At 35.3% G+C, this 12,715-nt stretch overlaps 1 protein-coding gene across 3 annotated transcripts in view; it reads right to left on the bottom strand.

Annotated features, from left to right (window-relative positions):
• The window catches only part of SGCZ (sarcoglycan zeta), an 883,936-nt gene that overhangs the window by 160,355 nt on the left and 710,866 nt on the right, over positions 1–12,715 (bottom strand). For 2 of the 3 annotated variants that reach the window (XM_081221233.1, XM_081221231.1), the window contains exon 3: positions 947–1,048. The exons of the other annotated variant lie outside the window; for it this stretch is intronic. In XM_081221233.1, the coding sequence (XP_081077359.1) occupies positions 947–1,048 (102 nt within the window). The remainder of the gene's footprint in view (positions 1–946; positions 1,049–12,715) is intronic. 3 annotated transcript variants of the gene reach the window in all.

Below are 12,715 nucleotides of genomic sequence, written 5' to 3' on the forward strand. Positions count from 1 at the left end.
AATTATCCTAATTAGAATTTTTATGAAAAAGAATCCTTTGTTCTGTGTTCACTTTGATATTTAAGGGAAAAATAGCCTCGAAGCAAATTATAAAATTTTGGCTTACTATGCAACTCATTTGCTAAAATATTGCTAATATTAAAACATTCTAGTCTAAAATACACTTTCATATTTATGAAATAAGGTTAGTAATCTTTCCACATTTTATATAACAATCTTTCTAATTATTCTGTTTTACTAAATTTATTTCCACACATACACACATATCCCAGGGGAAAGCCTATTATATTTGAAAGAGTCTAATGAGATTCTGATGTACCAAAGATACTACCTTCTGAGAAATAACACACTTAAGCCAAAATGAACAATGTCTAAGCTATAATGTTTTGATTTTTAGCATGCTGCTAGGTGAAAAAACACACATAGCACACACACATACACACATACATTTGAAGGAATAAATATTCTTACTGGTTTTAAATAATGTACATCCAGAAATAAAGTTAATTTCTGTACTAAGACTTCTTGTCACCTCTTTTAGAAAATGCATGTCCGTTAAAGCTGAGAAGATGTAAAATACATTGAATTAATATCATTTATTCAAGTCAAGGTTCTTGCAGAAATTACTCAAAATATGTTAAATGCCCCTTTTGGAATTAATATAACTGGATTTTTAAGGTCCATTGAAAACAGAAGGGCATATTTTATAGACTAACAAAAGCAACACTGCAGTTTAATTCGAAATGGCTCTCTAATTTGTCAGTTTGAAACTAACTTCTCCACTGTTTTTTCAATTGTTTCATTGTTTTGATTCCTTCAAATAAGTCTTTAGCTTAAAATAACTAAATGCATACTGAAGAGATAAGGGGTATCTGTCCTCCTATTTTAAGCTAAAACATAACCTCTAAATTATCTTTTACAGTAAGCCAAAGCCAGTATCACATACCTTTCGGGAATGAATTTCTTTCACATACAATGGAAGTAGAAACTCAGATATACCTTCAAGTCGGATTCCCTTCTTGGTGACTCTCAGATTTCCCATACCATCCTACAAGCAATGAAATATAGTTCACTTTTAGGTTAAGTAGAGAATGAATAACTGGCCATAGTTTTCTTAGGCCTAAGTTGAGAAAACAGTAAGCTCAAATCAGCGATGATTTAAGGAAAATGAGAGGTTGAATCTACTTAATGAATGATTGCAGCAGTTTGCATGCATATGGTGGGCTCTGTTTAAAATGAACAGGGAAAGAGGAGTATAAAGGACCTAGTATCTCTTTCAAGTTCTAACAGAGACTGGGACTCATCTGTGAATAAATCCTGTACTTTCTTCATGCATCAATCCTTTTAACTATTTATTAGGTAAAATGATACTTACTACCTGATTATTGAAAACAACTTTGCAGAGAGATCTAGTATTATTTTTACATGACAGTTATACACATATTTCTACTACAATCAAATAGTCACATTTGTACAAGCAATAAATGACTGACTAGTGTAAGGAAGAATGGTGTCCCAGTGTTTTAACCATGGGTTAATCATACATCCTTTTCTTTAGAAAATAATACACTATGAGGAGGATAAAACAGTACACAAATAATATTTATGAGATGAAAAGTAAAAATAGTAAGAACTTGGGAATTAAAGAGAGGAGAATTCACATCTGGTTGGAGAGTAAACCATTTCTCATGGAAGATACTGACTACGATAAAGGCCTTAAGAATATGGAGTTTCAACAGAAGACGTCCCTAGAGGGAGGAACAAAATGACCATTCTGGTCGCAATTAGGAAATAGCATGCCATCCAAACTGGCTAATGGAATACTGTGAGCAAAAACAACTGGGAGTATGTTTTGAGGCCAGAGAAAGAAAAGCCATGAATGTAAACTAAGGGGTCTGTATGTACAACAGCGTCCAAGAGAAGGAATGTAAAAAGTTCTTGAATAGCTCAGTGGCTTGAAATGATCAGAGTTACGCTTTAAGGTTAAGCTGGTAGAAGTATTATGTGGAGATATCTGACAGAGTATCAATAATAATGCACACCTTGGTAATAAGTGTGAGAAGTGTGGTGGAAGAGCAACCTTCAAGACCCAGTGACTAATTTTATCTGGAGATACTGAAAAGAGGGCCATTTATGACTGACCCAAGGTTTCACAACTATGACGATATAAGGACATGTAGTGATTTTTACACTGGGACTAGTAAAATTTGTAGGCTCAATGGAAAAAATAAGTTCAGCTTTGAACTTTCTAACTTTGGACCTTCTAACTACTTCCAGTAGCAACACTGGAAAAAAGAATTTTATCCATCAACCAACACATCTGTAGAAAGCAGGCTGGGGTGTGACAGTTGCTTAAGTCTCACTTGAATTTATCATGATGGATGAGCAAGTCCTGTGTGGAAAAAATGTATATAAAACCAAAGAGGGACTCCTAGATAATGCCTAGGTCTGTGGGTTGGAAAGACGTATTTTCTACCTCCTGGGAGGCTGGGATTAGTAGAAGAGGAAAGGCAAGAGATTATGATAGCCAGCCTCAACCCTCTGCTCTGACCTCAAAAGAAAGCCAAAGAAGTAGTAGAACAATGAATAGAATTTTGAGTAAGAACTGAAGAACTTTTTAAAAAACTCAGACAAAGAAAAGGACTAAGAAGACAGAGAGAAATATTTTGAGGTGGTGAGATCTCAGTCTTCTCATGGAAGGAGAAAGGAATTGATTCTGGTTGAACTGAATTTGGGATGAGACAGAGGAATTCACTTCTTGAGCCTGAAAACTTCTTGTCAGCTTAAACTTAAAGCTGACACTGGAAATGCCTAAATTTTTTTAAAAATAAGAAAATTTCAAGCATCCCTGTAGACAAATTCTGATGGGAAAATAGGCCTACTTTTGTTTCTCTCAGACAGAGCTAGTTTATACCAGTTTTATAATATCCTCTCTCACTTTTGAAACTGAAGTGTCTCTGATATAGACATTAATTACAGGGTCGCTCATTCACTGGCTTTAATTAGTTTTGCAACGTTATGCAACAGAAACAGGCAGAATTAACAGTGAGAGATATTCAAAACTGAGGATTTACTAGACAGGAGTGGCAGAAAGTCATAGGAACGTGGTGTTCTAAAGTAACAAAAAATTGATGCCCCTTAAAAGGCTATTATTTTTTTCTTGTTGGATAGAGACATGTAAAGCCAGAACAGCTGTGTCTGGCTGCAAAAATAGCACAGGGTAAAGAATAGCAACAAATGATAAGTCAATCATCAAGTTCAATAGGAGTTAAAAAAATATGAGAAATGCTGAGACAGGTTTATCATCAGAAAATGGAAACTCAGATTTTGAGATCTTGAAGGTGAGAACATTTCCAGACATGATGAGGTCCAGAGAACACCTGAGCAGTGGCTGCAGCTGTAGACTGGAGACAGACCCTGTATATTTCACAGAGCCTAGAATAATAGTACATGTAAAGTGATGTGTGGCTTTAAAATATTATTTTGTTTCAGAGTGATTTTCTTGACTAAATCTCACACACTGACTGTCCATGTATATTCTCAAATGCCTGCCTAAAGGAAATCTACTGAAGTGCTCTCCATGGAGTTGCTTTGCAAATGTTTAAGGCAAATGTCAGATTATCTCAAGTAAATAGAAACAAATTCTATCATGAATGTTATTCCCAGTTCAATATTAATCTTAAAAAATGTTTTTATAAGATGGCTAAAAATAAAAGAATTGGACATCCAAAGTTAACTGTGATATTACCTATGCTATATGCATATTCAATTTTGGAAAGTTTCGATTCTTATGCTCAGTGTTTTCTTCTTATATTTTCTATATAACATAAAATGTGGCGGCAGATATATAGTTATATTCCATTTATTTAATTTAAAAAACTTTTAACATCTTTATTGGAGTATAATTGCTTTACAATGGTGTGTTACTTTCTGCTATATAACAAAATGAATCAGCTAAACATACATCCCCATGTCTCTTCCCTCTTGCGTCTCCCTCCCTCCCACCCTCCCTATGCCACCCCTATAGGTGGTCACAAAGCACTGAGCTGATCTCCCTGTGCTATGCGGCTGCTTCCCACTAGCTATCTACCTTACGTTTGGCACTGTATATATGTCCATGCCACTCTCTCACTTTGTCCCAGCTCACTCTTCCCCCTTCCCATATCCTCAAGTCCATTCTCTAGTAGGTCTGTGTCTTTATTCCCGTCTTGCCCCTAGGTTCTTCATGACCATTTTTTTTTTTTAGATTCCATATATATGGGTTAGCATAGGTATTTGTTTTTCTCTTTTTGAACTTACTTCACTCTGTATGACAGACTCGAGGTCCATCCACCTCACTACAAATAACTCAATTTCGTTTCTTTTTATGGCTGGGTAATATTCCATTGTATATATGTGCCACATCTTCTTTATCCATTCATCCGATGATGGACACTTAGGTTGCTTCCATGTCCTAGCTATTGTAAATAGAGTGGCAATGAATATTGTGGTACATGACTCTTTTTTTTTTTTTTTTTTTTTTTGTGGTACGTGGGCCTCTCACTGTCGTGGCCTCTCCCATTGCGGAGCACAGGCTCCGGACGCGCAAGCTCAGCGGCCATGGCTCACGGGTCCAGCCTCTCCATGGCATGTGGGATCTTCCTGGACCGGGGCACGAACGCACGTCCCCTGCATTGGCAGGCGGACTCTCAACCACTGCGCTACCAGGGAAGCCCTAACTTCTTGATTCGCTATATTCCTGGTCCCTTCAACATCTACAGGGAGAAAATAATTTCTGGCTTTGCTGTTAAGAATGATATTGCCAAAACAGCAGTAAATAACAGAATCTAATGTACCTATAGCCCAGACCCCAACCTTGCCTCTACCACATTCCTCCTGTATAAGTTTCAACAGCTTAACTAATCATTTTGCACCTTGTTTTGTCATCTGTAAAAGGAATAATAACAGGATTTATGCTATGAGTTTATTGCAAGGATGATATGAGGATGTAAAGAGCTTAAAATCATGCCTAACTTATGCAGAAGTACTCAAAAGTTTTAACCATTATTAACATTTTATTTAAAATAATTGAAAATTTACCTAATTATTATAAAAATTCATATTGTTTATTTTCAAGGGATTATTTTTGAACTTTAGTAGACTCTACATTAAACTTTATCATCATTATAGTTATAATGCTTTTATTCATCATCTAATAATCTCAAAAATCATTAATCTACTTTTGACAGAGAGTACAGTGTCATTTTAGAAGGGAATGTGTAGTAGGACAGCTTGGATTTGAAACGTGACTAAATGTTGACTTCGTCATCTTCTTTAAATATAATTCATTTTCTATAAGCATCAGAAAATTATAGTTTTCCTCACATAGATGCTGAAGTAATTTAACAAAATAATATGTAAATGTCTTATTCCTGGATCTGGCATATTCTTGATAATCATTCCCTTTACTTGTAGTTTATTTAAAATTAATACTTTGATAACAAATATAATTAATCTCTAATCAACACGTTTTTTAATCAAACTCTCACATTTTTCATTTCTTCCTTTCCATTCCCAAGGGCATTCAACTCCAACCTGCCAATTGCCTCCAAACTTACACTGTTTGGAGTGTAAACTTACATTGTTTACACTGTTACTTTATTGATCATGATCAATAAATTGATATGATCATGATCAATTGATATGACCATGATCAAGTGGGGTTTATCCCAGGAACACAAGGATTCTTCAATATACACAAATCAGTCAATGTGATACACCATATTAACAAACAGAAGAATAAAAACCATATGATCATATCAATACATGCAGAATAAGCTTTTGACAAAATTCAACACCCATTTATTATAAAAACCCTCCAGAAAGTAGGCAGAGAGGGAAATTATCTCAACATAATAAAAGCCATATATGACAAATCCACAGCCACCATCATTCTCAGTGGTGAAAAAATGAAATCATTTCTACTAAGATCAGGAAGAAGACAAGGTTGCCCACTCTCACCACTATTATTCAACACAGTTTTGGATGTTTTAGCCACAGCAATCAGAGAAGAAAAGGAAATAAAAGGAATCCAAATCAGAAGAGAAGAAGTAAAGCTGTGAGTGTTTGCAGATGACATGATACTATACATAGAGAATCCTAAAGATGCTACCAGAAAACTACTAGAGCTAATCAATGAATTTGGTAAAGTAGCAGGATACAAAATTAATGTACAGAAATCTCTTGCATTCTTGTACACTAATGATGAAAAATCTGAAAGACACATTAAGGAAACACTCCCATTTACCATTGCAACAAAAAGAATAAAATACCTGGGAATAAACCTACCTAAGGAGACAAAAGACCTTTATGCAGAAAACTATAAGACATTGATGAAAGAAATTAAAGATGATAGAAACAGATGGAGAGTTATATATCATGTTCTTGGATTGGAAGAATCAACATTGTGAAAATGACTATACTACCTAAGCAATCTACACATTCAATACAATCCCTATCAAATTACCACTGTCATTTTTCATAGAACTAGAACAGTTCCTTAAACAAATAAAAATCGAACTACCATATGATCCAGCAATCCCACTACTGGGCATATACCCTGAGAAAACCATAATTCAAAAAGAGTCATGCACCACAATGTTCATTGCAGCACTATTTACAATAGCCAGGACATGGAAACAACCTACGTGCCCCTCGACAGATGAACGGTTAAAGAAGATGTGGCACATATATACAATGGAATATTACTCAGCCATAAAAAGAAACGAAATTGAGTTATTTGTAGTGCGGTGGATGGACCTAGAGTCTGTCATACAGAGTGAAGTTAAGTCAGAAAGGGAAAAACAAATACTGTATGCTAACCCATATATATGGAATCTAAAAAAAAAAAAAAGGTTATGAAGAACCTAGGAGCAGGATGGGAATAAAGACCCAGACCTACTAGAGAATGGACTTGAGGACACGGGGAGGGGAAGGGTAATCTGGGACAAAGTGATAGTGGCATGGACTTATATACACTACCAAATGTAAAATAGATAGCTAGTGGGAAGCAGTCACATAGCACAGGGAGATCAGCTTGGTGCTTTGTGACCACCTAGAGGGGTGGGATAGGGAGGGTGTAATGGAGGGAAGAGGGAAGAGATATGGGGATATATGTATAGCTGATTCACTTTGTTATAAAGCAGAAACTAACACACCATTGTAAAGCAATTATACTCCTATAAAGATGTTAAAAAAAGATTTCTTTTTGTTATTTATTCTTTCCTGCATGCTAAAGGAATAAAAAATCCAACTGCTAATTAAAAAGAGGAAATTCTCTTTAAAACATCTAAGCATTTTCTTTTTCTTACCTGTTTTATGCTGAGGTTATTTATAATTTATAATGAGCTGTTTTTCCTCAAGCATAAGACAAAGAACAAATAAAATATAAATTGGAAGCCTGCTTTATATATGTGTTTTTACTATGTTGTTTGCTGTAATCCTGTATTTTATTTTATTTTAATTGGCCTTCCTTATTCCTGCCTATTATTAGAAAATAAACTCTACAGTAATAAGGATTGATAGACTTAGGAATTTGACCTCTAATTCAGCTTGTATAGAAACATCTTTAGAGATTGTTTTTAATAACATAACTTTTGTCATCTGGAGCACGATTTATTCTTTTTGTTCTTAGCCAATAATTGTTCTAAGCTTCACAATTTATGCTTCGCCAATTATAAGAGTTTTGAAAAGTTTTTGAATATATGATATATTGAATAAGATAATAAATACCGTACTTTGTATCTATTATTTGGTGTTGTTCGGCAATGTGAATGATTTTTTAGAAAGCATAATACAATAAAATGTAATTTGTTTTCCAAGTTTTTCTCGACTTATGATACAATTCCTTGACAAACATTTTCTTCTTTTCCTAACAATCCACCTATCACTAGTCTCATAGAACATGTCATTGTTTAACAACAAAATCATCATAGTGAATATATGCTGAAACAAAATAAAACCAAAAACAAAACTATATTAGTCTGACATGGCATATGTGATTATAATTATCTGGTTAATGGAGAAAAAAATAGATACATTCAATAAACCCAATAAGACTGCAAATAAGGGACAAGCAAAATATATTACATATATGTGTATACACACATATTATATATATATATACACACACATATATAAACAATTACTTCAAATGATGGAGAAACAGACATAGCTATTCAATCCACTAAGAACGTTTTGAATACATAAGCATTTTATGTTCAGTAAAAAATAATCCTTTTGAAAAAAATCCTTACAGCACATCTTTTTCTTTTTGTATTTTATTTTATTTTTTATACAGCAGGGTCTTATTAATTATCTATTTTTTACATACTAGTGTATATATGTCAATCCCAGCCTTTAGTTTCTCTTCAGATAGAATAAATCTTTCGCCTTTTATAGGACATCTTTCGGAATCACTATCAGGAAAAAAAATTGGTGTGGCTCCGTCTAATAATCCAATTAATCATATGATACAACCTTAAATGTGCAAGGAAGCAGCATTGTGCCACTTTAACATGAAGTTAAAGTTACACTCTGAGGATGCGCAAGAGACACAGATTTGCTAATCAAGAGTGCTGCAGGAAAACCAAACATGCTATTATAACAAATCATATTTCTTGGTGGTTAAGTAGAGACAGCTGCAAAGAACCTTAGGTATTTGCTTAAGAAAAATAATAAAGAATTAATAATAACACTACATACCCTAAAGATAGTCATCTGTAAATGGGTGACTGAAAAAAATCCACATTGTAATCTGTGTAACAAAATTACAAAGCCTAAAGCTTCACTATTAGTGTGTCTGTCTTTCCCAAACATGCTTAATAGTATGTAACAATTATAATAAGCCCAATGGAAAAAGTTCAGTTTTCAAATAAATTTAGGAAATAACTGCATGATATATTCCCACTCAGAGATTCATAATGCATATTAGCATACTCAACACACTGAGAAGTCTGGAGGAGAGAAATACTTTACTTTCTCTAATACAAAGTTCCCTGAACATTTGTCCAAAGGGACCCCCACTCACTCATCCATCTTTTGGAATAGGTGGAATAATGTCCCTTTGAACACACTGTGTTCACTTATATTTTATAAACCCTGAAGGAAGATCTATGTAAAAAGGAGATGCGTTGTTTAGCATGAAGGCTTAAAAAGAGTTGATTAATTAAAAGCTACCGTGTCTCCACAGATATTTATTGAGAGCCTATGTATCATACCACTAAATTCTGTTTATTTTCGGCTTCTCAGCTGTATTTAAAAACTGGAGAGTCTGTGTTGAACACTGCTAGGAATCTGGGCTGCTTCTGAGATGTAACTTGTTGCCAATAAGAAAGAGAGGCAATGTTGAGCACACCTCTAGTTTTTGCATATATATGTCAGTTACTATAAGGATAATTTAGTTCCTAAAAGGGGAATCACTTCTTACTTTGAACAAAATCACATTTCTGGACCTGTAAATTAAGAATAAGACCTCAGGGTATGGTAACTCTACATAGTTAATCCTCATGGTAAGGTCTTGTCTAAGAATTCCTTCTAAATGCCCAAGACATCTTTAATTTCTACCCAAACTATGGAATTAATCCTAAGAGCTAAGTTCATAGAGCAATTTAGCAGCTACTGATACAATGGTGCATTGTCCCAACAACCCTGTAAAATAGAAACAATATTGCCCTCCTTTTATTTAAAACACACACACACACACACACACACACACACACACAAAGTTAAGTGAATTGTATGCAGCTAGTAAGTTAGCCTAAAGTTTAGTCCTCTCACTCTTAGTCAATCTAACAACTGTGGGGACAGAAAATGTAAGTTAAATTTATTTTATTATGTAACTCCATTAGGAATATTCTAATATTTTTCATTATTATTTCCGAACTAATGTGTATCTCTTCTTTCTTAGACTGTTTGACTTTTAACTTTTAAAAAATTTCCTTCTCTCACTGACTTCATTTACCAGCACATATTTCTCTTTTGGCTTGGATCTGCATCATGGTATCCTGAAAGCAAATTACTTCTGGTAAGACAAAACTCTACTTCCAAATAATTACAAAGTTCATCTTGACAATGAAGCCCCCTAGAAAAAATTATTGATATTTTTACAGTCATAGACCATTTTAAAGGAGCCTCAAAACAATATTTCTGTAAATAAAAAATTCACTGTTTCACATTCTTCCTATTGCATATATGTCATTTCCTATTCCTATAACTGCTTTATAATTACCCTCATTCTATAAAACTAAGTTGTATATACTGCTATATGTGTATATATGTGTATATATGTGTGTGTGTGTGTGTGTGTGTGTATTTAGAAGAGATGAATTGCATAGGGAGGGTAGGTAAAATTAACTTACTGAACCCAAAATTATAGCTATCCTATTAGCCTGGGACTAAGGGGATTTTAGGTGAATGTCAAGATTGGATGAATAGCCCACAGAAGGCAGTTGCCCCAATGAACAAGTCATGATTGTTTGCCAAATTTTGGTCATGAGCCAATTTTTTGACCCAGAATCCAATGACCTCTCTTGCCAAATTTTGACAGTAAATGGACAAGTGCAGCTGCCTTAGCCTGAGATTCCTCAGAAATGAGGATGTTGGTTATGCCACCAGGTGAGCCACTAAATCCAGCAAAACTGAGGTCTCACTTCAATGAAGGACCTGCCCCACCTACTGGGATCACCAAAGGCAGAAAACCTTTAACTTCCAGTCTTGTCAGGAAATATCTTAGCTCAAAGATCCATCTTGTCCAAAATCATGTCCCCCAAACACCACCTGGGATGGCTTTCATGACTGATTGATCAATGTGAGGATATAAAGATCTGGCCACCATATGAACCACTCTGGACAATTCTCAGGTTTATTTTAGCTCCAGAGCTCCCTGTGGGGTGAGTCAAGGTTGCCATTCCTTTGCATCACACTTTGACTTCTCTCTTCTCTCTGCTCAACTCTGCTTGCTTGATGTGATGTTATTATCTAGATTACTGAGAAATCTTTTAATCAAAATGTAACTAACTCCATGACACTTTTTTCTTTTCTTTTTTTCTTTTTTTGGTGGTACGCAGGCCTCTCACTGTTGTGGCCTCTCCCCTTAAGGAGCACAGCCTCCAGACGCGCAGGCTCAGTGGCCATGGCTCACAGGCCTAGCCGCTCCGCAGCATCTGGGATCTTCCCGGACCGGGGCACGAACCCCTGTCCCCTGCATCGGCAGGCGGACTCTCAACCACTGCACCACCAGGGAAGCCCCATGATACTTTCTAAACTAAAATTAAATTAACAATTAAATTAAAACTTAGGGCAAGGATAAGACTGATGCTAAAAATGAAAGTGAACTATAATCTATATTAGAGAAATCAGTACATTAATATTTCTGCCAGTTGAGAAGAAAAGTAGGATAAGATGAGAAGTCATTCATATTGAGAAGTCAAAAATATGATTTTTTTTTCTTCCAGAGAGTGCTTTATTAAGATACCATCATCACCAGGAAAGCTCTTTCATCTTTAATGCCCGCACTGCAGTCTTTCTTCTATGGTAATTCATTTACCACAGACTTCCTTAAAATATCTGTTTACAGACAATGGTAATTTTCTTTTTTTACTTTTTTTTTTTTTTTTTAGCTCCAAAGCATTGGGTCTTCGTTGCTGCACGCGGGCTTTCTCCAGTTGCGGCGAGCAGGGGCTACTCTTCCTGGTGGTGCGCGGGCTTCTCTTGTTAAGGAGCATAGGTTCTAGGCACGCAGGCTTCAGTAGTTGCGGTATATGGGGCTAGCTGCTCCGTGGCATGTGGGACCTTCCCGGACCAGGGATTGAACCCGTATCCCCTGCATTGGCAGGCAGATTCTTAAACACTGCATCACGAGGGAAGTCTCTGTAATTTTTATAATAACTCAGGTCCAAACAAATAATGTAGATCTGGGTTAGTTTCTACCTACCTGGATGCCAGAGAAAGGACATCTCTTCTCCACCTGATTGTTAAATCAAAAGTTTGAAAATGGTTGCTTAGACTTGTGGTTTTTCAAATTTTTAAACATTTGGAAACTTTTACGAGATAAAATATGGTGTTTGGTGGGGTATTGGTTTAGAAGTTATTGTAGGTAATAGCTTCACTATTGATCCTGTTTCTAGCTTTTAGTACACAATTCAGAGTCATGGTAAATGCTTTCTTTTTCTTCCACACGATGAATCAGTTGCCATGTCCTATGAATGCGTGGGGGATAGGCTTGTGTAGTCTCTTTGCGTGTGTGTGTGTGTGTGTGTGTGTGCGCTTGGAGAAAATATGAGCATCTATCCCAGGAAAAGTGGATGAGTAAAATATATGGCATATCATGCAGCCATGTGCATAAATGAATAAATGTACACCTAGCAACAGTACTTAGAAAATTCAAAAAGTAAGAAATAAAATAATATTTATATAAATTAAAAATGTTTCCATAACTGATGAAATCTATTTCTCAGAACACACAGGATCACCAAAAAGGATACAATGATTGACTACAAAGAGAGGGCAAGTGCTGATAAAGGGAGTAAAAATGGAGATATAAATAAAAGGAATGAAAGAATAAATAAATGAATAAATAAATAGAAGCAGTAAGTGAGAGAATTTGTATGGACCAATGATGTAATAGTGACAATGTTCCATAACTGATGTACATAATTATCTCAATCTTCTGCACCTG

The sequence above is a fragment of the Mesoplodon bidens genome (genome assembly GCF_964165515.1).
Source record: "Mesoplodon bidens genome assembly, chromosome: 20".
NCBI classification, from domain to species: domain Eukaryota; kingdom Metazoa; phylum Chordata; class Mammalia; order Artiodactyla; family Ziphiidae; genus Mesoplodon; species Mesoplodon bidens.